The following is a 27,812-nucleotide window of genomic DNA, read 5'->3' as shown; positions in this document are numbered from 1 at the left end:
TGTATCTATCTCTGTCTCTCCACACCGCATCACCTGAACACACACTTCTCTTTCTCTCTCTCTCTCCCTTCCTTTCCTGGCCTCTCCAGTGCCTCACCTCCAGCTGCCGGTGGTCATCTCCAGCATAGTAGCCTGGTGATGGAGGGAGACAGGAGCACAGGGAGTTAGCCCAGTGCCTGACCAGATGTGGGAGAACAGGGTTGGGCAGGAAGGAGCCATGAGCAAGCCGACCATTAGTGTGAACAAGGACTCTCAAACACATACCCAATCACCCTGAAAAAAAGAGACCTTTACCATTTTGCAGATGGCAAAATAGAGACCTGAAGGGATTAAGTGACTTGCCCAAAGTCACACCGTTGGAGTGTGTCAGCATTAGGATTTTCACCCAGGTTGGTTTGAAAAGCACCAACCTGCACTGCCTTTGAGGGAGGGAAGGGACGAGGCCGACTTGTCCTGCAGCTCCTGCCTCCGCCTCCCACGTATAATGATGGAACCCCAAGAAGATGTTCTTGTCTCTTGGGCCTTCCTGGGCTCTGGTGTCTGAGGCAGTGACTCACCGAGAAGCAGGCTTCCTGTACCTGAACTTTCCCATCAGGGGCCAAGGTGAGGTGGTTTAACTAAAAGATACCTTTACCATTATCTGAGGCCCCAGATTTGGTTCTCTGATGCTGAGAGAGCAAAGGGCATCCTGGAGACAGCTGGTGAGGCTCCAGCCCTGGGGATTAGCAGGCCCATCTTACAGGAGGCTGAGCCGGCTTGGGCACCGTTAGACAGGGTGGATTAGGGAGGCCACAGGGATTTGGGCAAAGCTGGCAGAGGGGACAGCACAAGCCACATGGCCCTTCTGTCTCCCCCACCACATCTGAGGGCCTCCATAGGCTCTGTTCCCACAGTTGTCCAGGCACTTCTTCCCGGCTGAGGCCGGGAGTTAGGAGCCTGGGTCAAACATGGCATCTCCCCACTTTACACATTGAGAGGGATGGGACACTCAGCTGGTGCTAGGCCCCAAGCTTGACATTGCACAGGACCATACAAAAAACTGGGTGTTTGAGTTGAGTAGGCCCTTCATCTGGACTCACGCAACCCTCACCACCCTTCCTTGCACAGGACAGTGGGACAGGGCCTCAGCTGACACCACAAGGCAGATTCCCTCTGATCACAGGATCAGAGCATCCCACTGGCTCTTTAGTGCAGGACGGACAATCAGCAGCTGGGCAGAAGCCCTCACAGAGGGTGCAGGAGTGCGATGGAGCCCCAGTGCCCTGGTGCCAGATCTGGAAGGGGAGAGAAGCAGATAGGTTCAAGGACTGGGGAAGACCCGGCTCTGAGGGTAAGGGACGGGAAAGCGTCCTGGCCAGGGCACCCGGGATGAGGAGTGGCATCCACAGAGAATGTGAGACCAGGACCAGGGCAGAGCAGGTCCCTAGAGGGCAGAAACCAAGAGTTCCCTCTGGGACACAGGAAAGCTGAGAGCCTCACTCAAGACTTGAGGGGATATGTCAAGCTCATGGTTGGATTCATGAGTCCGGAATTGAGGGAAGAAGCCAGAGTGGGGAAGCTGTTGGATGGTTGAGCTCACAGGGGCAGAGGGTCTAGACAGAGGGTGAGGACAGACCCCCAGGTACCCCCACATTAGGCGGAAGAGAGGAGACTGGGAGGGGGTGGCCGAGGAGGTAGAAGAGGGGCTGGGTGGCACAGAAGAGAAGAAACAGGCATGAGGAAGGAAGAAAGAGCCGCCATAACTGCTCAGCCCCACACAGTGGCGGAGGGTTTTTGTTCACTTTGCACAGATGAGACAACCCAGGCAGAGAGGTATGGTGACTCCCCCAAGGCCACCCAGCACAGGAGATAAGGAGCTGCTCAGACCACCTGTGGGAAAAAACAGGACCTTTACTTCTGAGCCATGATTTCAGCTCCAGCTATTTACTTGACAGAATTAAATGAAATTTAAGGCCTACGGTGGCTGCTTTCAATATGTTCCTTACACTTCTAACCCCAGAGCTGGGATGTTCAATGTGTAATTTCAGACTAGCTCCTCAATTTAAAAACCAGAAGATTTTAATCTTAAAGAATCATTTAAAATGATATGTTCTTGGGTTCATTTAATGGTCAGCTGCAAAGCTTCTGATCCCTGGATTGGATTGTTATACATAATTCACTTCTCTTTGGTTTAAAGAGTTAAGGACATGTTTTATGAAAAAAAGTGGTGCATCTGACATGGTCTCTGGCACAGGGGTGTTGAAAAGCAGGGTGTCTGTACCTGAGGACATCCCTACCCCTCCTTGAACATCCTGTGGGGACAAATATGAGGCATGTGTGCCTTAAGAAGCCTCCCGCCCTGCTGCTGCCCAGCCATGCCTGCCCCTCCCCAGAACCTTCTCCTGACCCTCTTCCCCAAGAGAAGGGGAACCTCTGCAGACCCCAAGGTGACCACGCACCCGTGGACAGCAGGATGTGCCGCTGTCACTGAGCCCCAGTGTCACCTCCCTCCCGGCTTCCTGTTGGCACCTGGTCCTGGGACACCAGCTCCTCACCCCAGCCATCAGTCTCTCCAAGCCCGAGGTCAGCTGCCCTGAACTCTGAACTCAACTGTCCTGGGACGCGACCTTGCAAAGACTGGCGCTTTGAGCCACGACCACCACCAGGGCACTGCCACCACTGGATAGGCGGGTGGTGGCTGGGTAAACAGCTCGCCTAGAATCAAGCATCCCTGGGCTGGAACTGTGAGGATTAACAAGGCACAGATCTGGACTGAAAGACACTGCCGGACCCCAGACTTCACATCTTCAGAACAGGCCCCCCACCGCCCATGCCCCTCCTGGATGGTCGACCTCTCTAGCCTCACCCCAGAGATGGGGGAAGGCCAGGATACCCCGTGGCCACTCTCAGAGTTGCCTGGACTTCGTGGTAGTGCTGTAGTTTTACAAAATGCTTAAGATAAAATTGAAAAGGTCTCCCCAGAAAAGTTATGATTACTCCCTGACCCAGGAACTTCGTGTTTACTTGGACTGCTGTAACAAAATGTCTCACACTGGCCGGCTTAAACAGCAGAAATGTACTGTGTCCCAGTTCAGGAGCCTGGAAACCTAAAATCAAGGGGTTGGCAGGACCGGTTTCTTCTGGAGGCTATAAGGGAAGAATCTGTTCAGGTGTCTCTCCTTTGCTTGTAGGTGCCCATCTTCCCTGTGTGTCTCCACATCGTCTTTCCTCTATATATGTCTGTCTATATGCAGATCCTCTTCTTATAAGGCCCCTGACATATTGGATGAGGGCTCACCCTCAACCTCATTTTACCTTGATTACCTCTGTAAATACCCTATCTCCCAGTAAGGTCAGTCTGTGGTAGTTGGGGCAAGGACTTAAACATAGGAATTTGGGACAGACACAAATCAGCCCATACTACCACGTAAATACTTTGCAAATGTGCTTTCTCCCAAGGCTGCTAGGCCTTCACTTTGAAAACAGTAGTAACTGAGAATGTAGGTTATGAGGTGAGTGGAGGTCAGAGCGGACAATGAGAGTGAAGTCCATCTGCTCCAGTCCAGCTCAAGCCTAGGGTTTGACACTACAGATTCAGAGCGCCCAGAACAACCTGAACAGGTGGGCTCTTCCGCTCCACTGACTGCCAAGTGCGAGGCACTGTGGCTACTGAAATGTGAAGCACCGCTGGAAACAGCTATTGCAAACTCCTGCTGCTTCACCTTGTTTTGATTACTTGGGCAGAGTAAGCTTAGATGAGTGTAGCACATAGAAATCTATCACGTGTAGTTTAACTTGGAACTTGTATTAAAATAATGTGTCTATTCCTCAATAGCCCATAGTACAATTTTGCCTGATTGTGACATTTTTATAAATGGAGAGTATTTTCAAAAGGAAAGCTTTAAAATAATTCGATCAAATCTAAATCTTGCCCCAAGTAAAAAGAACAGACCACTTGGCAAATGAACCAAACACACCATATTGAGGTTTGAGAACTGTCAGTTTTTATTGTATCAGGGTGTATTGATCTTTATTGTTTGCAAGGGGTGTTGATTTGAAGATCAATATGAACATAAACATTTGGGCTCACAGTTTTGATAAAGGGGAAATTTTGAAACAAATATTTAATTTAAATGCACCGAAGATTCATTTATAAAGGCTGTTTCCATCTGCCTTACCACGGGACAATGGGGAATTTCAGGTGTGAAATATATTTGAGAAAGTGTTCATCTTAAAGGAACTATTTGCTATACACCAGAGTAGTCTAAACTGGGAGATACTGCTTGTTTTATTTTGTTTTGCTTTGCTTTTTAATGGCAAAGCCTTTAACCAGAGTAAACGTTTTCTTCAAAATTAGAAAAACCCAAGTGGAAAAGTCCATAGAATGAGTCCCGGGAAGTTATCCCAGATATAGGATGGAATAGGGGTCAGAAAACTTTAAATTCAGGATACTCATAGTTAATGGAATTTTCTCCATAACACACATTCTCAAGGCATCACCACAGCAGGAAATGTTTCTTAGGGGGCCCTGTGTTAGGCTGAGTAATACTACCCAACAACTGTTCAAGCCCCTAGTACCCAGGTTTGTGAATGTCACCTTGTATGGCAAAGGGGACTTTGCACATTTGATTAAATTAAGGATTTTGAGATAGAGAGATGATCCTGGATTATTTTCGTGGGCCCCATGTAATCCTTAGGGTCCTTATAAAAGAGCAGGTGATGTGAACATGGAAGCAGGGAGAGATTTGAAGCTGCTAAATGCTGGCATTGAAGATGCAGAAAGGAGCCACAGACCAAGGCATGCAGCTCTAAAATGTGGAATAGACAAGGAAATAAGGACTGTCTCCCTCCAGAGCCTCTTGAGGGGGCACAGTCCTGCTGACACCTTGACTTTGACCCAGTAAAGCTGATTTCAGAACTCTGCAAGAGAATAAATTTTGTGTTGTTTTAAGTAACTGTGTGGCAAATTGTTACAGCCGTAGTAGAAAAAGTACAGGCCAAATAGTAGATAATTTAGGCTCTGCAGTCCATACAATCTGTGTCCTAACTACTCCACTCAGCCAACATGGCATGAAAACAGTCACAATCCCCAGAGCCAGGCCCAGGAGCACGGCCAGGAATGGAAACAAGTCACTAGCTGGTTGCGTGAGTGGGATTCCCATTCTCAGTATCAACTTAGGCCAGGAACCCCAACTAGGATGCTTGATTTGGGGTCTCGAGGGTCAGCTGGAGGCCAGTGCTAAACAGAGAGCAAGAGAGAGAGGAGGGGGGAGAATGGAGATGTGGTTAGGCTGTGGGTAAAAGACAATCTTTTCAATAAATGATGTAGGAAAACTGGGTGTCCATGTGAAAATATGCAGAACCTGAGATGTATCTTATTCCATATGCCAAAATCAACCCCAGATGTATTACTGACCTAACTAGGAAACACAAACCAACAGAGCAGGAGAAAGGCTATAGAGGAGAGTATTTTACTACCGTAGGGAATGATATCTTGAAATGAACACAAAAAGCACTAACCATAAAAGAGTAGAACTATAAATGTGATAACTTTAAATTAAGAACTCTATCACAAGATGGCATAAGGATAAAGATGATCATTATTGAAGCTAGATGACAGGATCATGGGGGTTCATTACATTATTTTCTCTAGAAAACAAAACAAGGGAAAAGTTGCCAAAGAGAGTGAAAAGAAAAGTCACAGAGTGGGAGAGGGTATTTTTCAGCCCGTAGAATTACCAGAATGTAATGAAATAAAAAAATGCATTAGGAAAATGGGCAAAAGATTTAAGCAGTCATTTCACAAAAGAGGACATCAAAATATCAATAATCACATGAAAAGATATTCAATCTCATTAAAATTGAGAAAAATTAAATCAAAACTATAATTGATTTTAAATGAACTAAATAAAAGTATGTCATTAATTAAAATAAATGTAAATGCTTTAGTTAAAAGACAAACATTCTGAGCTTGTGTAAAACAAAATCCAGTTTTAAGGTGCACTTGAGAGACACACCTGAAAAATAAGGGTACAAAGTTGTCACTATTGACCCTGGTTTCCTGGAAGACCCCACTTATAGGGACTGTCTTCATTTTACCCGAGTCAGTGTTCATCCAGAGCGAAAGTCTCTTCCTGGGGGAGCATTTGTCAAAAATATATACAAGTAAATATAATAATATTGAGACTGAATAAGGTGATAGATAGCAGTTGGAAAAAATAATAGACAAACCAAAAAAGCTTAAAAGGAAAAGTTGACAAATGGCATGTCCACTGGGGCTGTGAAAGGCTCTGACATATTCCTAGAACTCTAGAAGGCCACAACATATAGCCGCCTGTGCATGTAGTCAGGTAAGACAAAGAAAGCCCTGAGTTCTCACCTCTGGCTGACCTTGAGGGTCTGCAGAAGCAGGAAGCAAAGGCTAAGGCAGAGTTTGCAATCTCCTGATTGAGCGTTGAGGGAATGTCCCAACATGTACCCAGAGCTCCTTGACAAGGACTGGAAGCTTTATTAGTCTAGAAGTTTAAAGAAATCTCTATCCAATTATTAGCTAACCACTAAGCTCACTAACACACAACAAAGAATAGACTTACAGAGTTACTTCAAAATAGTCACTAAACAAACAGACATAATAATAACAAACCTGGGGAAGGGAAAGAATCTAATTCCAAGAGTTATCACATTATAATATTTAAAATTCTTTTTATTTCAACAAAAATGACAAAAATGTTATGAGGCATGCAAAGAAACAAGAAAGTATGGCTCATTCAAAAGAAGAAAAAGAAATCAACTAAAACTGTTTCTGAGAAAGCACAAACAATGGAATTTCTAGACAATGACTTTAAATCAGCTATCTTAAACTCAAAGAGCTAAAAGAAACCATATCTAAAGAACTAAGGGAAAGTTTCAGAACAACATCTCACCACATAGAGGGTATCAGAACAAGAGTTACAAATTATAAAAAGGAAACAAATAGAAAATCTAGAGCTGTAAAGTACAATAGCTGAAAGATGCAAATAATAACTAAGATCAGATGAAAGTGGGAACTTTACTATTAACCACACAAAAATAAAAAAGGGTTATAAGAGAATACTAGTATAATTGCATGCGAACAAATATGAGATGAATAAATTCCTGGAAACATGCAAACTACCTAAAACTGACTCAAGGAAATAAAAATCCTGAGCAGACTACACTATTATCAGTAATGAAAAATTCTCCAACAAAGAAAAATCCAAGGCCAGATGGCTTCTGTGGGTGAATTCTAACAAATCATTAAAGAAGAATTAACAAGAGAGGAGAGAACACTTTCTAAACCATTCCATGGGGCCAGCATTAACCTGATACCAAGCCAGACAAAAACATCACAAGAAAACTACAAAACAATACCCTTTAGGAATATAGATTCCAAAAAGTTTCAACCAAATACTAGCAAACCAAATCCAGCAACATATAAAAAGGAACATTTGTTTCTCATACACCATGAGCACATGGGACTTGTCCCAGAAGTACAAGGTGGTCAATGTAAGAAAATCAATCAGTGTAATATGCCACATTAACAGAATGAAGGAAAAAAAAATACAATCATTTCAAATGACACAGGGAAGGCATCTGACAAGTTGATGCCTTTTATGATAAAAAAAAAAAAAAAAAGAAAACACTCAGAAAACTAGGAATAGAAGAAACTCCTGAACATGGTAAAGGGAATTTCTGAAAAAAACCCTAGCTAACATCATACTCAGTGGTGAAGATGAAAGCTTTCTCTCTAAAATAAGGAACAATACAAGAATGCCTGCCTTCACCAATCTTATTCAACATCATACTGGAAGTTCTAGTCAGAGAAATTAGGCAAGAAAAATTTTTAAAAAGGCATACAAATTGGAAAGGAAGAGGTAGAACTATCTTTATTCACAGAGGGCACAATCTTGTATATACCAAATCACAAAGAATGTACCAAAGAAAACCAACCCCCACCCCACCTATTAGAGTCAACAAATGGATTCATCAATTCAGGTTGTAAGATCAATACATAGGAATTAATTTGTTTCTGCATTGTATACCAACAAGGAGTCAATTGAGAAAATAATTCCTTTCACAATAGCATCCAAAAGAATATCAAGGAATTCATTTACCCAAGGACGTCTGTACACTGAAAACTGTAGCACATTGCTGAAAGACATGAAAGAAGTCTTAAATGGAAAGCCACCCTGCGGTCATGGACTGCAAGACCTAATATTGTTAGGATGGTCCTACAGCAATATTACCCGAAGCAATCTAGAGATTCAATGCAATACACATAAAGATCCCAACAATCCCTTTTTTTGTTTTTTGTTTCATTGTTTTTGTGTTTGTGTTTGTTTGTTTCTTCAAAAATGGCAAAGCCAACACCCAAATTCATATGGAATTGAAAGATGCCCTGATTAGACCAAACAATATTGTAAAAGAAAAATAAGTTGGAGGACTCACACTTCCTAACTTCAAATTTTATTATAAAGCTACAGTAATCAAAACAGTCTGAGACTGGCATAACGAGAGACATATAGACTAACGGAATTGAATTGAAAGTCCAGAAATAAGCTAATACATCTATGGCCCATTGGTTTTTGACAATGATTTTGATCATTTAATGTGGGAAGAAGAATCTTTGCAATAAATGATGTTAGGACAACTAGATATCCATGTAATAGCATAAATTTGGACTCCTTCCTCACACCATACACAAAAATTAAATCAAGATGGGCCAAAGACCTAAATGTAAGGTCTAAAACTATAAAAATCTTAGAATAAAGCATAGATGTAAATCATTATGACCTTGGACTAGATAATGGTTTTTTAGATATGATGCAAAAAGCACAAACATTGGACAACTTCAAAATTATAAACTTTTGTGCATCTAAGAAAACCACCAAGAAACTGAACAGGCAGCCCAGAGAAAGGAAGAAAATATTTTCAAACCATGTATCTGATAAGGGTCTAGCACCCAGAATGTATAAAGCACTCTTAAAATTCAACAACAAAAAAGTATAACCCAATTTTAAAATGGACTAAGTAAAGACCTGAATGTAAGTCATGAAACCATAAAACTCTTAGAAAAAAACATAGGCAAATATCTCTTGGACATAAACATGAGCAACTTGTTCATGAACATATCTCCCTGGGCAAAGGAAACAAAAGCAAAAATGAACAAGTGGGACTATATCAAACTAAAAAGCTTCTGTAGAGCAAAGGACACCATCTGTAGAACAAAAAGGCATCCTATGGTATGGGAGAATATATTAATAAATGACATATCCAGTAAGGGGTTGACATCCAAAATATATAAAGAGCTCACGCACCTCAACAAATGAAAAGCAAATAATCCAATTAAAAAATGGGCAGAGGATCTGAACAGACACTTCTCCAAAGAAGAAATTCACATGGCCAACAGGTACATGAAAAGATGCTCCACATTGCTAATCATCAGAGAAATGCAAATTAAAACCACAGTGACGTATTACCTCACACCTGCTGGGATGGCCACCATCCAAAAGACAAACAATAACAAATGTTGGTGAGGATGTGGAGAAAGGGGACCCTCCTACACTGCTGGTGGGAATGTAAAATAGTTCAACGATTGTGGAAAGCAGTATGGAGGTTCCTCAAAAAACTAAAAACAGAAATACCATTTGACCCAGAAATTCCACTCCTAGGAATTTACCCTAAGAATTCAGCAGCCTAGTTTGAAAAAGATATATGCACCCCTATGTTTATCACAGCACTATTTACAACCTAAGTGTCCATCAGCAGATGAATGGATAAAGAAAATGTGGTACATATACACAATGGAATATTATGCAGCCATAAGAAGAAAACAAATCCTACTATTTGCAACAACATGGATGGAGCTAGAGGGTATTATGCTCAGTGAAATAGGTCAGGCAGAAAAAGACAAGTATCAAATGATTTCACTCATCTGTGGAGTATAAGAACAAAGAAAAAAACTGAAGGAACAGAACAGCAGCAGATTCACAGAACCCAAGAATAGACTAACAGTTAGCAAAGGGAAAGGGAGTGGGGAGGATGGGTGGGAAGGGGGGGATAAGGAGGAAAAGGGGGCATTAGGATTAGCACACATAATGTTGGGGGGCATGGGGATGGCTGTACAGTACAGAGAAGACGAGTAGTGATTTTGTAGCATCTTACTATGCTGATGGACAGTGACGGTAATGGGGTATGTGGTGGGGACTTGATAATGGGGGGAGTCTAGTAACCATAATGTTGCTCATGTAATTGTACATTAATGATACCAAAAAAATGTATCAGGAATTTATGAAGAGCCTGCATATTTTTGTAATGTGTCTTCAGCCATATTAGTACCCAGAAAACCTCTTTGATGGTAAAAAGCTACAGTAAAATAAAGCAAAACAAAACATTAAGGCAATTACACACCTTCTCCATAAAAAAAAAGTGGACTAAGTATTTTAATAGATACTTCTCCAATGATGACATACAAATGGCCATCAAGGACATGAAAATATGCTTAGTGAAATTAGTCTTTCAGAAAATGAAAATGAAAATCACAACGAGGTACCATTTTATATACAGTAGGAAAGTAAAAATTTTAAGTGTAAAATGGCTGGAGTACAGTGTATGTATTCCTGAAAAAATTTGTGTTGAGATAAAATGCAGACAAAAAAAAATAACTGTAGTTATGGGAAGAATACAATTTGAACAGACCATTCAAAACACAGGCATGTTTGGAACCAGAGAACTAAGAAAAACTACAATCCTGGTAAAAAAAAAATAACGTGGTTAAAAAGATGCTCTAGGTTATTAGATACATAAGTACACACATGCGCGCACACATACACAGTAGAGAACTTCACCTACTAAGAAAGGCGAGCCTACCTTGGAGAAAGAGGGAGAAAGGGTTGAGTCCACTGAGTTTGAAGATGACACAAAAGTGTTTCTGAGTGACAGCAGGTGGCCACACTGAGCCCAGAGACAGGCTGTGGGAGTTGTGGGGTGTCAGAAACAGTCCTGTTTTTCCCAGTTGTATGCACTTCGTTATGTTGGCATAGCTGCATGTAACTTGGAACATAAAGTATTCATGTGCTGTGGAAAAATCTTACATGAACTAAGAAACTTTCCATATAACACCAAATTAATCCACAATATAGAAGCACATGTTGCAGCAGAACATAATTCTTCACAAAAAATTTCAGAATAGAAAAAACAAAACATTTACACTGCGTTTTGCGAGGCTAATCCATACAGCTAGTACAAGAAATAAAATCTACAGCCAAACTAGGAGGCACAGATTTTAAAAAATCCAAGTTGAAACACTTGCAAATGAAATACATCAAAACATCATAATCAAGGTTGGTTTGTCCCAGAAACGCACTGTAGCGGATTAAGGGTTTAGAACATTTATTAATGTAAATCACTGCATTAATAGATTAAAGGGAAAAACATGATTATCTAAATGGATGCAGAAAGAGCATTTGATAACATTTAATATTCACTCATGATTTTAAAAACTTAGCAGTTTAGGGATCTTTGATCTGAAAAAGTTATCTAACAAAAGCCTACAGAAAATATTGTACAAAGTGATGAGTCACTTTGAGCATTTACTCCCTTTAAAATTAGATACAAGTCCAATTATTACTCCCTCTAGGGGTCACTAATCAGTGCAAGAAAAAATAAGCATAGTGATTGAATTAAAAAACATACAACTCTAATCATTTGCTGATAGGGCTACCTACTGTATTATTCAGGGTCCTCCAGGATAGCCCATGTGTAAGTTCCAGACAGAAGGCTTGAGATCCAAAAAAAGCCTATGTTTCAGTTCAAGTCCAAAGGCAAAAAAGACCAGTGTCTCAGCCCTAGGTAGTCAGGGACAAGTTGCCTGTCACTCCTGGAACTGTCAGCCTTTTGGTCTTCTCAGGCCTTCAGTTGATGGGATGAGGCCTTCAGATTGCCTTGCATTATGGAGGACAATCTACTTCACTCAGTCTACCAATTCAAATGTTAATCTCATCTAGAAACTTGTTCGTGTTATTTCTTACAAGATTTGGCAGCAAGACAAATAGCTTGGGATAATGGCTGCCTGTCTAATGGTTCACGAAATGTTTGTAGGTAATCTAAACATAAATTTTCCAAGCCACAGAATGCTAATATAAAAGGCAGTTCACAATTGTTTACTTCTTTTTCACCAAAAATTAAGGTTTTTAGGAGTCAAAATTCTAATATATGTTAATTAAAACTACTAGACATAATAAAGGAAGGTAGTTGTATGTGTGGTCAGGATTGGATAAGATTGGAATGAATTTAAGTAAATGCATTTTATATTAAAAATAAGCTAGTGCAAGATGTGGTACATATACACAATGGAATATTATTGAGCCATAAGAAGAAAACAAATCCTACCATTTGCAACATGGATGGAGCTAGAGGGTATTATGCTCAGTGAAATAAGCTAGGTGGAGAAAGACAAGTACCAAATGATTTCCCTCATTTGTGGAGTATAACAACAAAGCAAAACTGAAGGAACAAAACAGCAGTAGACTCAGAGTCCAAGAGGGGACTAGTGGTTACCAAAGGGGAGGGGTTGGGTAGGGCAGGTGAGAAGGGTGGGAGAAGGGGATTGAGGGGCATCATGACTGGCACACATGGTGTGTGGGGGGTCACAGGGAAGACAATGTAGCACAGAGAAGACAGGTGGTCACTCTGTGGCATCTGGCTATGCTGATGGACAGTGACTATAATGGAGTGGGGGTGTGGACTTAATAATGTGCGTGAATGTAGTAACCACAGTGTTACTCATGTGAAACCTTCATAAGAGTGTATATCGATGATACCTTAATAAAAAAAATAAGCTAGTGCAAAATTAGATTGGTCTTCTCTCAGGTAGAAGGATGAAGTTTTCTTGGACTATTGATATGCTCTTGATAATGACAGATTATGAAAGGTTTTTCTTTACCTTTTAAGAAATCTGCCTAGAAAAAACAAAGATCTTATGTTTTGTCAAAATGATCACCTACGTTAAAAGTGGTACTCTCAATATGGAAAGAGTTGTTCTGCTCAGAATTATGTAATTCTGTATTCACATAATTATACATGCAAATACGTAAAAAAATACAACTTGTATATTTGCTAGTGAAATCTTCAGTTATCACTATGGTTAAATGGATAATTATTATTTCAGTCATAATCCTAGTTATTATCTTACTATGTTTACCAGAAATAACCAAATTTCCCTGTCAAGTGCATTGTAATGAACTCTAAGGGATCTGTAATCATGACATTTTTAAAGTCCTTGTCATTTACAAGGAGTTACTTTTGTACTCTGATGCTTTTGCAAAAGTGTTTCATTTTCTGAGCTATTCATGGGAAGGACTTTCCTGGCAGGGTAAGAATTTCCAGAATTAACAGGCAAACTGACCCACTTAAACTGACTCGCTAAACCCTGGACTGGAAAGCCAATTAGATAGGGAACTCAACGCAAAGAGAGCAGAGCTCAGAACTAAGAGGGAGACATCTGAGAAGGGGCTACTATCTATAACATATAAAACACTCAAACAACTCGGTAGTAAAAAATACCCCCAAAATCCGATTAAAAAATGGGCAGAGGATCTGAATATACGTTTCCAAAGAAGAAATACAGATGGCCAACAGACACATGAAAAGATACTTCACATAGCTAGTCGTCAGGGAAATGCAAATCAAAATCACAGTGAAAAATCACCTCACACCTATTAGAATGGTTATCATCAAAACAAAAAATAACAAGTGTTGGTAAGGCTGCAGAGAAAAGGGACCACTTGTCAATTTTTGGTGGGAATGTAAACTGATACAGCCACTATGGAAAACAGTATAGAAGTTCCTCAAAAAATTAAAAATAGGAATACCATATAGTAGGAAAGGAAAACTTTTTCTCTACCCTTGGAGGGTTTTTTTTTTGGCTGACCAAAAATTAAATTGACATAAAATAGATTAACAGGAGAAAAAAATTAATTGTACATACTGGAGCTCATATAAATATGAGATTCAGAGAAATAACCAAAGCAGGCAGCTTTTATACCTTTTAGTCAAAGAAACAGTAAATTTGAGAAGAATTAACGAGACAAGTTCAGGCTTGGGGTAGCAAATTAGTAAAGAAGTACCAAGGTTTGTTTATACCTCCTTCTTGGCTCTGAATTCCCTACCCCTGGTGATAAGGATTATCTTTACCTTCTGATATAGGGAGGTACCTTTCACAAGTGAAATTTATTTACTTCTCTCAGGGGACAGAAGAGGGTGGTAAGTATCCTTCTTGCACTGGCTGCTACTTTAACTTAAAGCTCATAGATAATAGATTGGTGGTTATCAGGCTGGGGTAGGGGTGGGGGAAAAGGGATTGGAAAAATGGGTGAAAGTGGTCAAGAGGTACAGACTTCCAGTTATACAATAAGTAAGTCATGGGGTTGTAACATACAGCATGGTGACTACAGTTAACAATACTGTCTTGTATATTTGAAAGTTAAGAGAGTATATCTTGAAAGTTTTTAATTACAGGAAAAAACGTAATCACGTATGGTAATGGATGGTAACCATTGTGATGACTTACTGTGGTCATCATTTCACAGTGTATACAATTTTCAAATCATTATCCTGTCCGCCTGAAACAAATACAATGCTGTATGTTAATTGTATCTAAGTTTTAGAAAGTCAGTATACCAAAATATAAATGAAATCAGAGAAAATATTGTCAATATTTAATATCTGAAAGAAAAAAATAGCATAAATTTGTTTTTGCTTTTAAAAAATTTTGGAAATATAATAGAGGTTAAGTTTTAGAAGAAACAAGTGAATTTGAAAGACGTTTATAACAGATGTGGTCTCCATTTTGGGGAGGTAATGCCAGCTCAGCTTTGAGTGGCTTGGGGAGTGTAACAAAACCCCCAGCAGGAGGGCTTTTCTACCAGAACCTAAAGCACCAGTGGGGACCACGGACCTATTTGGAGAGAAGTCAACCAAGGATTGAGTAATCACTTCAGTTGTTGGTAGCTTCCTTCTCAAAACATCAAATATATATTTTGCTGTCTGCATCTCTTGAAGTAGTATTACTGCCTGCATACTAATATCCTGGTATCAACAAGGAGAAGTATAATCGAAATTTAGACATCTAACTTATTTTATTGTCTTCCATCATGTGTATGTGGGAGACTGTATTTCCATGAGGTGGGAAAGTGAGGTTGCAAAGGAGGGAAACTTACCAGGACTCTTCAAAGCTATAGATAGGACTATGAATAAGAGCTAGATAAGGTATTGAAGACTCTGCAGAATTCTAATACAAGATTTTCACCATGTTAATTGTAAATCGAAATTCCCTCGTGCAGGGGAGACATATCATGAATCACGCCCGGGTTGATGTTGCAGTTAAACATTTCAACCTTTAAAGCTCACACAGCATGAATAATTTTCCTTTGGGAATTAAAATTTTTGAGTAATGTAATTGCATGACGAAAGGCTATGTAACAAAATCCTGCATTTTAAGACAAATATTCTTTTATTTCTGTTAAGGTTAATATATAATTATTGTTCCCTAAGCAACATTTGCTTATGACTGCAATTTCACGTTAAGAAAACGGATCTTTTATGCTACAAAACTTAAGATTTTTTAAAATTAAAAAATCTGTAAAATAGATGCTAACAGTTCTCTCACCAACCAAGAAAAGTCGCAGCGAGCGGCTATTCTTCCACGTTTTAAAATACATACTCACTTTTCCCTCTGATTTCCATTGTTATTATAATCATGAAAAAGTAAAAAACGATGCTCAAGAAGGTAAGAAGAGGTTAGACCCGAGGCTCTAAGACGCGGCTTTAAGCTTCTCAGGCTCATAGCAAGATTGCTGTTGACCCTGCTAGGACACCGTAAGTAGCGTGTCCCGGGAACGTCTGGGAAACGTAGTTCCAAGGGATAGCAAAGCGCCGCGGGGTGGGAACAGGGAGCGGGCTCTCTGGTGCGCAGGCGCATTGCGCCCGGGGCCCGGCGGCGGCGGCAAAAAAAATATCCGTGAACTAGGTGTTCCCGCTAGCTTCCAGTACGGTCCGCCGCTTGGAGTCCCTGTCGCGGCGGGCCCAGGTACAGGCTGCGGGTCAGAAGGCCCGGGTGTGCAAGCTCCTGCGGCGGGACCAGGGCTGAGGGCCAACCGCGGCGCGAGTCCTGGCCGCGCCCCGGCTCCGGGCGTCCGCGCCCGGGCGGCCTCGGCAGGTCACCGCGGCTCGCGAAGGGGGCGTTGCCGGGGTCCCCGCGCGGAGGCCGGAAGTCCAGGCTGCCACAAACAGACCCCGGGGCCTCAGCCTCGAGCCGGGCTCCTGGAGAAATGCTCCCCGGAAGGAGGTTGCGGGAAGTTTCTGGTTTCAGGCTTCGTGAACCCTGGGGCGGTTTTCGGCTCGTCGCGTTTGTTGGTTTTTGCCCTCCCCAGAGTTGAAACTTTACGCTGACGAGGTTTGTCCAACTTGGCTTTGGTGTTGTCTTCCCAGAGTGAATCCTAGTGATTTAACCGTTATCTTTTTTGTTTAGAATTATTTTGTCTGCTTGCGAAGTTACTTCACTTTCCTCTAACTTTTAAGTTCGTTTCTAGCCAGGTACGCTCTTTTTTGAGCCTTGTGGTTTTGGGAATTGGGAGGGGAGAATGGGTGGGTCAAGTTTCCTTTTACAATGAAGGAGCTTTAATAACACTTTCTTCATAAAGGAAGAGCCACTTCCAAGAGGAAGAGAAGAGAGTACTGTTTTGGTTGGCTGTTCCTGAAAAGGACCCCAATTCTTCAAATGCTATGTGAAGAATTCTTATAATTAGTATTGCTATCATTCTACAGTATTACGCATTATATATAATGATATGTTGTGTGTATATAATTATTATAATTTTAGTATTATAGCTCAAAATATCTAAGTGCAGCTGTGTGGAATGTTTGTTACTTCATTTAATCTGTGAGCCTGACATGACTTCCCTTTACTCTGTTATTGCATGGATGGTTCTAATGCCATAGTTCGATGCATCTTTATTCATGAACCACCTGCTGAGAGGCTGGAGGCCCAGGGACTGGAAGTGTGCTTCCTGCACACCCTTGGTTTCTGTGGCCATGCCCGGGGCCCTCTGACTCAGGAATGCCTGAGCTTCCAGGTTCCCGCTTGCTTCCTTCTGCAGGGTGCTTGGTGTGGAGATTTCTAACTTGGTCTTGCCTAATGAGGTCAGGAGTACAGCCAGTGTGGAGAGATCTCACAGTTTCTTTCCCCGTTTCAGGTACCTTCTCCAAGAGGGGCAGCAGGGAGAGGGAAATGGCCACAGGGTTCCTGCCGGCCCAGGCTAAGGTGAATGAAGTTTTTTCTTGAATTGTCTTTGTTGGGAGGAAGGAATTTCCTTGACCCCTCGAGGTTCTTCTAGCTGGTCTAAGAATCAAATTGACATGAGACAGAGTGACAGAAGGAAAAACCCGAAGTTTAATTACATACATATGGGGAAGCCATACAGTCAGGGAGCATAAAGTATATATGTCATCCTGAACCAAGGAGGTGAGGATGGGGGTCTAAGACTTCAAAGAAAAAGGGAAGCAGTTCATGGGGAATATGAACAAAGTAAATGTTTGATAAACAAAACACTTGATGGGCCACACAGAACCCAGGGGTAAACATAGAAACTTGAACCTAAGGCTTTGTCACATTCCTCCCTGTCACTCCTAGTTCACATTGTACTATAGCTCTCTAAGGTGATAGCTCTCCTTCTGGAGCATGTTCTCTATCTAAATTCTTTTTATGTAGTTGTGGTGTGGGAGGTCAAAGTTTCTTTCTGAGTCTTTTGGGCCTTAATTATTCTCAACTCTGAAATAGTCTGCATGCCACGATGGCACATCTTGGGGTGACCTGTCCTTGGTCCCTGCACCTCCCAAGTTCAGAGGTCATGAACAAGCTTTATCCTTTGTTGAGCTTTTTTAGGCAGTGAAGACTGGAGGGGCCAAGGGCCTGGCTGGTGAAGAACTCTGGAAGGAAGGTGTTTCCCTTGCCTCAGGGCCAGTCTCACTGCAAATTTTCCATGTAACAGTTAAGTACTTGCTGACTAGGAACTGAATGAGACTGTAGTTCCATACCTGTGCCATACCCAGAGCTTTGTGAGGGATCCAGGTATGTTTTTGCCTGATGGAGGGTAGAAACATGGGGCAATCAGTTCCTTCCATAATACTAGAAATCGAAGAGAACAGGCTGGTCTTACCCTCCAGGAAATGAAGCCCAGTCAGCTAAAGTAGTACCTGGTAATGTTGCTGGGCAGCTGCACTGAGGAAGTCTCTCCCTGTGCACTAGGTGAAACCTCAGCCTGGACGGGAGAGGGTTCTTGACTCTGATCGAAAGAGTTCTTGACCAGATAGGACAAGTGTAGGTAAGGAAGGAATTCATTAAAGTGAGATTAGCAGTGAATGGCAGCAGGCAGCAGAGAACAAGGAAGAGCAGAGGGAGGAAAGGGAAGTTCACTGAACTCCAGCTTGGCGTAGGGCAGAGTAAACTGGCATCCAGTGACCCTTTGAATCTGCGCTGTGTGGGAACTAAGTCCCTACCACCCCAGGATTTCCGGGAGCCACAGAGCACTAGATGGAGTGAGATTATGTTTTGACAACTTCCCAAAGCAAAGAAAGATTTTTGGCAGATGCCTAAAGAGCATGATTGTACAGCTGCAGTCTCTTCCAGGTTACCCAGGTAATGGGAACTTGCAAACCCAAATCAGAGATCTCAGTAGACATTCCTTACTTGTCTGAAGTAGGACAGAGTGAAGATTTGTGCTTGAGTCTAGAAAATTGAATGAAATCATGAAATCTTAGCACTGGGAAGACTTTTATTAACCTCCCAAGAGGCTTGGAAATCCAGAGACAAAACACAGTAAGTTGAGCAGTGACGTGGCTTTATTAAAGGTCAAGTACACACTTGAAGAAAGGGGAGTGCAAGCAACCTCAGGGAAGAGGTGCTTAAGGGCATAGGATTCTTTCTTTAAGGCTTTCAAGAATGGGGCAAAGGGTCAGGGGGCAATAGGCTTGACATGGAGTCTCATAATGTCTGTCTCCTGTGAGAGACCTTATGTCACCATCTGTAGTCTGTCCTCTATTCTGTAAGATAAACTTATCACAAGGAATTTTTTGATCCTGTTCTTCTCCAAGATAGTGGTTACCCTCAAGCAGTGGGGACATATTATTTAGGACTACTTGCCCTGCCTTAAGATAGGGTCACTTATAGGCTGATTACCATAAAGTATGTTAGGAATATTACCTCATAACTCCCTTGGTTTTTAAAAATGGAATCTTAGCCTTAAAATGGAGTCCCTCTTGTTCTTACTATATAATTTATATTGGCATTTTTCATCAGAGGCAGGAAAAATTAATCATGGTGCTTGTCCCATGTCCCTGCCCTACCTCAGTGAGGGTCCAGTGATTTTCTAGGAAGATCCAAGAAAGGAGACCTGTGAGTCAGCAGGTGTGGTCAGGGATCCTTCTTAGTATTAGCTGCGCTTGGGCAGTGGTTTGGGAGGCAGTTGTGGGGAAGTGAGCCTTTCCTGAGGTGAGGAACGTCTGGTCCACTGTGTGATTTCTTCCCTTCTTTGCCCTCTCATGGCACTTGGGGAAATACAGTTAAAGCACAGTCTCCTCCCAACCCAGAAAAACCTCTCCAGAATGGCAGAAGTGGAAAAAAGCACTTTTATTATTGACTAATCGTTAAGCCAGAATGAAATTGCATCTCAGGCAGTCCACTAAAAAGATTGCAGAGATAGAAGGCTCCCCCTTATATAGCTAAGTGGTGACAACCCAGTTTTGCAATTTGGAAATTTGTCAGGTGACAAGTTAGGCCTATCTCCTCCCAGGAAACTGGCAGATTGGCATATTCAAAGCGATAGTTACCAGGCCTTTAAGGAAATGGTCCTAAGTTTTGAGACTGGCAAGTCACTCATTTGCCATTAAAAAGATTTTATAGTCGCCTCAGACCCCTTACCTGGTTTAGCTTTCCCAGGTTTCAGTTACTCATCACAACGCCTATGTCATTGACCTCACTTCATCTCATCACAAACATCTCACATCATCACAAGAAGGGTGAGTATAGTACAGAAAATGTTTTGAGAGAGAGAGACCACATTCACATAACTTTTATTACAGGATGTTGTTATAATTGTTCTGTTTTATTATTATTGTTGTTAGTCTCATACTGTGCCTAATTTATAAATTAAACTTTATCATAGGTGCTTATGTATAGGAAAAAACATAGTACATATACGGTTTGGTACTGTCTGAGGTCTGAGGCATTCACTGGGGTCTTGGAATGTATCCCCCATGGGTAAGAGGGAGCTTTGTATGTACATTGGGAAAGAACAGAGAAGGAAATTCAGAAAGAAAACAGAAAGTGGGTGAGAATCTTCTCCCTTATTTCCAATAGCCTCTTATTATTTTAAATTTGTGTTTGCCCTTACAGGTCAGAGAATATCCCTGGCCTCATGACCTCCTTTTTGGCATTTTGGGCATGGTAAAGAGAAAGCAAGCTGTGACCTGGCATTTTTACCTCTAGAAATGTGTTGCAGGGAAATAAGCTTTGCAGGCTTTTCTGATGGTAGGGGAGTGCTCGGTAACCCCAGCACTTCTAGAGTTATAAAAGCAAAAACAAATGCCCATCCGAACGTTAGTTAAACAAACTGATTCATTTATGCAAATAAAGAAGGTTGGGTGTGGTTGTTACCTATATACCATTTCATCCCTGTTCAAATCTGGAGCTGTATTAGCATGTAAAATATCTGAGAGGACAACAACAAGAAATTAACAAAACTTGTTTATGGTGGTAGAAAGTTAACATTTCTTTTAATTTTGTCTATTCTTTTCTAATTTTCTGTAAAAAAAGAAAAAAATCAGATTCTTCATAAGGAAAGAAAGGGGCCACTATTTGTGAGGTCACTCATGATGCCAGGAAGCAGGGGAGAGGCAGCAGAGCAAAGGCTTCAGGGGCGGAGAGGGAGCGTTCCAACTGTAGCCTTCTCACGTGGCTCTTGTTGGGAGGTTAGACAGCCCACCACCCCGGGCCCTCTCCTGGCAAAGCCTGGATGTTCTCCGAGCCTCCTTTACTGGAAACGTCATGGTCCTGTCACCCAGGACACAGAGATGGCTCACAGAACACAGACATACACATTCCTCCCTGAGTGTGCTGGAGCCGCCTCCTCAGGCCTGACTTTCATGTCTCACCTACAGAATGAGAGGGAGAGGTAATTGTACATTTCCATGTCTCCAGTTCTGTTTCCATCATCTGATTTTGTTGATTGATTTCAAGTGCTTCTTGGGCTGCTGTGTTTCCCTTTTCTGGGCACAGTGCTTCAGTCCCAGAAGGTACGTGGTAAATAATGTACTCAGTAACCAAGGGTGGTCAGGAAGTATTTGGCTGGAAATGCTCAGAACTCTGAATGGTGGCATCCCACTGTGGGGATGGTCCTGGGTGAGCAGGAATGGTCCTGCTGTTACAGGTGTCTGTGACATTCAGGGACGTGGCAGTGTTCTTCAGCCGGGATGAGTGGCTGCACCTGGACTCTGCGCAGAGGACCTTGTACCGGGAGGTGATGCTGGAGAACTACAGCGCCCTGGTCTCGCTGGGTAAGGACCTTTCCTCCTGGTGCAGAATCTGCTCAGGAGCATCTTGGTGCCTTCTCCAACACAGTGGAGAGCTTGTCCAGGTTCAGCCCATGGGTGGGCTTCAAGAATGGCAGTGGCTATTCCCCTCGGCTGCCAGGAGAGATCTCAGCTTGGTAGAGTTGATAATGGCATCCTGTCTATGCTTTTTCTGTCTCTTGCCCCACCAAACTCTATCTTCCTGGGCCTCACAAGAGGTTCCAGCATAATGGAGTGTACAGCCAGAGCCCTAACTTTCTTCCTGAAAGTGCTTCCTGGGAGCCCAATTTTAAGTCCCTCAGAACAAAACTCTCCCTTCAGCTGTCCCACTGCCCCTGAGACCCTCGGGCTGGATCCTACTCATGTGGCCACTCTTGTCTGTGCTACAGACTCATTCTCTTTCTTGCCCATGAACAGGGATTCTGTTTTCCAAACCAAAGGTTATTTTCCAGTTAGAGCAAGGGGAAGACCCCTGGATGGTGGAAAATGGAGTTTCTCAAGGCACATGTGTAGGTGAGTGACAGTACTTGGGAAGTGGGTGAAGCATTTTCTAACTGCCTAGAAACTGCTTCTCAGCAAGGAGCCTGTGCTTAGGAGACATTGAGCAGGGCTCTCTTTGATGTGCCAGGCCCAGTGAGAAACACTGGGAAGGCATATCTTCACTCACCTTTATGACTACTTGCTAGGTCAAGTTCAGAGAGACAAGTTGAATCCTGGTCATATACCCTTGACATTTGAAGCAGAATATGTAGTACAACATGTAATGTGTAAAGGTTTGTGATTCATATCATTCCCATTTTTTTCTTTTACTGGATTGATTATTTTCTTAAATTCCAAACCTTTTATCACTACAATACTTCTTCTTTGTTCTATCTTCCGTTTTTGCTTTGACTTGTTTTGTCTGCAACTTAATACAAATGGTTCAGCTAGACAGAAAAGATACACGTATATTTATATACGTCATGAAAGAGAAAGCAGATGTCCCAGACCTTTGCTGCTAGGATATATCTCTAAAATCTCTATAATTCCTATGGGTTGCTGTGTCAATAAACTCTTGCTTTCTGTTCTGATGAATTTTGTCTTTCTTTCCAGCACCAGCGGATGGCTCTCTCTTGAGTTTTGTTATTTATCCAGCATTTATTTCTCTCAATGCAGGTGACAGGCTGTCTGTGTCAGCTCAGTCTTGCGTTTCCACTCATGAACCTGGTCTAAAGACTTTTCCCTTTGGTTTGACTAGAATATTTTCTTGAAGAATGTTTTCAGAAAAGTTCATGTGTGCTGTATTTGTGCATGTCTAAAATCAATTCTTTTACCTCTTCTGTGGGAATTATGTTTTGGATCTAGAATTCTGGCATCAGTTAATTTTTTTCCTCAGAATTGCTCAAACTTTACTTCACAGTCTTTGGGCACTGAGTTTTGTTGATAAAAAGTTGTTAGCTTGATTCTTTTTCTCTATTTCTTACACAGAAAACCTGTTTTTCCCCCTTTTTGTCTTTTCTCTAGAATATTAAGGGATATTCTCTTTGGAATTCAGAAGATTCATTAGATTGTATCAAGGAGTTTTTCTTTTTTAAAAAATACTGTTATTTGGCATTTATAGGGCCCTTTGCTTTGCCGACTCATATCTTTATTCATTTCAGGCAGCTTTTTCTACTTATATACTAACATATATTCTGTCACCTTCCACCAGCAATTCAAGGAAAGTGAAGCTGATATAATAACACAGAAATTCAGTCAGAACTTTAGAAAATAAATACATGTAAGGACCAGAATGGTAGCTATGGATGAGTTACAAATTTGGTTTTGAGCTTTCTGGTTGGCAGAGAAATCATTAATATCAACTTGACCTTCTTTTGCAGGCATTTTAAAGGGGATCTGTTAAATTGTAATATGTTCATACATTAGAATATTACATAACTGTTAAAATGATGGTGTCTACCTATGTTTATTGACAGAGAGAAGCTCACAATTTTTTAAGTGAAAAGGGGCAGGGGGAAGCTTAGTTTCAATCCATTTTTATTTCTTAAGTATATGTGTTTTTTATATACAGAAAAATTCTGGTGAGTTAAATTATACACTGAACAATTATTATACTTTTATCATGTATTTATGGGTAAACTGTATTTTCATTTTTATAGTTTTGTGGATTTTCTTAATTCTTACAGTGATTATATCATTTTTTGGTAAGAAATTAAAAGCCCTTTCATAAAATACATTCATTCTTTGAACCAGTTATTCCTGTCTTGTGCTGTATCCTAAGCGATCAAAAAGGTAGGACAAGAAATTATTCTGAAGATTGAGCTCTTCTCCCAGTATTCCCCATATTGTTATATGACACCAATCCCTCATCAGGCTGCTGAAGCCAGAAGCTAGGCATCATTCATTCTTGAGTCCTTTCTTTGACTTATTCTCTACATTCTGTTCATGGGGAATATTCCTATCTTCTCAACCTCTAAAACATCCCAAACTTGCCCACCCCCATCATCATGTCAGTGCAAACTGCCATCACCTCAATCCAGGAAGGCTTTGGCAAACTCCTGATTGACTGTTCTACATCAGCCCTTGTTCTGTTTCCCCCCACACCCAATTACAGTTCATTTGTCATATACCAGAGTGATCCTTTTAAATGAAACCATATCCCTTCTAATCCCAAGATGCTTAGAAGAAACTCCAGATGCTTCCTTAAATCTTACAAGGTGCCATATGATATGGGCCCCACCTACCTCTTTTCTTCATCTCCTGACACTCTCCTCTTGTTCCCTCTTGGTTAGGCTACACTGGATTCTTTTATGTTCCTCAAACATACAAAGCTTACTCCTGCCTTAGGGCTTTTGTGTCAATTCTTTCTGACTGGAATCATCTTTATACCAACATTTAGCATGTCCAGCTCTTGTTATTTGCATCTCATCTTTAATTTTATTTCCTTATCACCCAGTTTAAATCATCAGCTTGTTCATTCTTCTTACATATTAACCTCATTTTTGTTTTAGTTCTCTTCATTCCTAGTACTTCCATGTTTATTTGGTCACTTGTTCATTGTCCATATCCTGATACTAGAATGTAAACCTTGTGAAAATTGTACTCTTGTCTGGCACATTGCTTGTAATCCTTAGTCTTGACCTTTGTGTGTGGCATAGTGGGCATTCAGTAAATATTGCTTGAGTGAGTGTCCATCACACACTATATATAACCCTCACATGAATCCCAAAACAGCACTAGTGGAGGCTCTGTGTTTTATTCAGAGTTTTTTAGGGGCAGTAGCTCTTCTACCTTTTATTTATAGACCTTCTGCAGTTTTCTTCTGGGTTTACCTAGAATGCACTCATGGCTGATGTGGGAAATAAAACTGAGGTGTTACACCTCCTTCTGTATTCATCAGTGCCCTATGCCCTCTGACCTGTGCTTTGTGACTAGGTCAGGCCTGGCTCCTGTTGGAAGAGCTTGCCTCAGAGCTCCCCAGCCCATCTATATGTAGGTTTCTTTAGACCTTTCCATTCCACTTCTTCCTCTTCCTCTTTTCTCCCCATCCTTTCCTAAGATTCCAAGAATGTATTTGTTAGTGGCCCTTGTGTATTTTGATGTCACTTTTCTTTATTCTTAGTGCAAGGGAGACTTAACATGTTTTGTTTATTTTAGGATGGGAGAGCTTGTTTGAAACCACAGTTTCAGAAGAAGAAGGTCAGGAAGTAATGAATAAATTCATAGATGATGCTCCTTTTGACTTCAAGTCAGGAAAGACCTACATAAATGAGGACAAACTAGAGAAGCAGCAAGGCCAAAACAGCAAACCCTTCAGGAAACTCTTAATTACCATTAAAAAAACCTACATGATGGAGAGAAGCTTTACAGGTATTGAACTGGGGAAGAATCTTGCTCTAAAATCATCACTTACTAGAAAACCCAGAATGGCTTCCAGAGGAAGGAAACCCCATTCACAGCAGTATTCAATTCTGTTTAAACAACTGGGAGTCAATATAGTACGTAAATGCTACAAATGTAATGTCTGTGGGAAAATCTTCCTCCACAGTTCTTCCCTGAGTAAACATCAGAGAATCCATACTGGAGAGAAGCTCTATAAATGTAAGGAATGTAGGAAAGCTTTTAGCCAAAGCTCATCTCTAACTCAGCATCTGAGAGTTCATACTGGAGAGAAACCTTATATATGTAGTGAATGTGGAAAAGCCTTCAGTTTCACTACATCTCTTATTGGACATCAGAGAATGCATACTGGAGAGAGGCCCTATAAATGCAATGAATGTGGGAAAACATTTAAAGGTAGCTCATCCCTTAATAATCACCAGAGAATTCATACTGGGGAAAAGCCCTATAAGTGTAATGAATGTGGGAGAGCCTTTAGTCAGTGCTCATCTCTTATTCAACATCATAGAATTCATACTGGCGAGAAACCATATGAATGTAGCCAGTGTGGGAAAGCTTTTACTTCAATATCACGGCTGAGCAGACACCACAGGATTCATACTGGAGAGAAGCCCTTTAACTGCAATGAGTGTGGAAAAGTGTTCAGTTACCACTCAGCCCTTATTATACATCAGAGAATTCACACTGGTGAGAAACCTTATGCATGTAAAGAATGTGGGAAAGCCTTCAGCCAAAGCTCTGCTCTTATACAGCATCAAAGAATTCATACTGGAGAAAAACCCTACAAATGTAATGAATGTGGGAAAGCTTTCTCCTGGATTTCACGGCTTAATATACACAATAGAATCCATACTGGAGAAAAACCATATAATTGTAAAGAATGTGGAAAAGCTTTCAGTTCCCACTCAGCAGTTAATACTCATAGAAAAATCCATACTGGAGAGAAACCTTATAAATGTAGTGACTGTGAAAAAGCCTTCAACCAAAGCTCAGCTCTAATTCAGCACCAGAGAATTCATACTGGAGAGAAACCATTCAACTGTAAAGTATGTGGGAAAGCCTTCAGACAAAGTTCATCCCTTATGACACATATGAGAATTCATACAGGAGAAAAGCCTTATAAATGTAAAGAATGTGGGAAAGCTTTTAGTCAGAGCTCATCCCTTACCAATCATCAGAGGACTCATACTGGAGAAAAACCATAAAATGCATGTGGAAAATCTAGTTGAAGTTCATTCCACAATAAATATCAGAGAATTCATCTTGGGGAGAAAGTGATAAAAATTAGTTAATTGTCAGTTAAACTTCAGAATCTAGGCTGTCAAACATCAGAGACTTCATGATGCATGTTACCTTAGGAGGATTAGGATGGCTTCTTTAAAATATTTTTTCATGTTTTTAAGTTATTACTGATTATAAAATAGAGAATTTATAAGATCAAAATGTTAGTATATTATATTTTCATTCTAGTGATGTATGGCAACCACCACCAGCTTTCACAAATACCACTGGAAAGCATGTTTTATGGAAGGTTTTATGTAAAAGTGCAGCCATGAAATTTTGACAATCTAGGAATCTATTTTTTTTGAAACTGTAAGTGTTATACAAGCCAATTGTACTAAGAATGTTTTGGAGAAGAACTGTAAGCAGGTGACCTGTAGCTACCTCACTGTGACTAAAATTTGGTTTTAAAAATTGTTTCAAAGCAAATTCTGTATTTTGTGGTTGTTGAAACTTTTGGGTCGTTTTTTTCTGTCTTCTAAACCAATCACCTGAAGAGCAAATCAGTCTGTAAGCTATGCAGGTATACAGTTCTGTGAATTTTCTCCCTGACTACTTGTTTCAGGGAGCAGCTCTAAAGTCACTTTATTTCATATCACAAAATGCATGGTATTTCACTTGTTTTAATCTTAAAGTGATTACCTTTGCTATATTAAGTTGAGAAAGGTTATTGAGACAGCTACTGCTTTTGCAAGTTAATTTACTGATAAATGTTAAAAATTATCTCACAATATAGCCATAAGGAGGATGATTTGGCTCACAGGCTCAGCCTGCTTCCTTGAGCACCCTGGTTACCACCCATTGGTAAAGCCCAGGAACAATCTGGAATTCCACTCATCTTTCTTGGAGGCAAAAGGAACCAGGTGACTTTAATTCGGACATTCCACCTTCACCTCATCAGAGATGATGCTCACTCCCACCCCACACAGTCTGAAGGCCACTAGACAAAAATTCAGGCTGTAAGTTCAGGTGCTTTTTTCTGAACTGGAAAAATGGACTTATATCCTTCAACAAGTTATTTCAAATATTTC

General features: G+C 41.1%; 1 protein-coding gene across 1 annotated transcript; it reads left to right on the top strand.

Moving 5' to 3' along the window:
* Positions 1-15,938: 15,938 nt before the first annotated feature.
* On the top strand, positions 15,939-27,198 carry LOC108405209 (uncharacterized). The gene is given in 6 exon segments (XM_037002119.2): positions 15,939-16,084; positions 17,250-17,317; positions 21,480-21,606; positions 22,039-22,134; positions 25,258-26,681; positions 26,683-27,198. Coding segments are annotated over 5 exon segments (1,776 nt in total). The 5' UTR covers positions 15,939-16,084; positions 17,250-17,284; the 3' UTR covers positions 26,779-27,198.
* Positions 27,199-27,812: the final 614 nt, after the last annotated feature.

The sequence above is a fragment of the Manis javanica genome, chromosome 14 (genome assembly GCF_040802235.1).
Source record: "Manis javanica isolate MJ-LG chromosome 14, MJ_LKY, whole genome shotgun sequence".
Taxonomy (NCBI): Eukaryota; Metazoa; Chordata; class Mammalia; order Pholidota; family Manidae; genus Manis; species Manis javanica.
The sequence above is the reverse complement of the archived record's forward strand: the minus strand, read 5'-3'. Positions and strand labels throughout refer to the sequence as shown.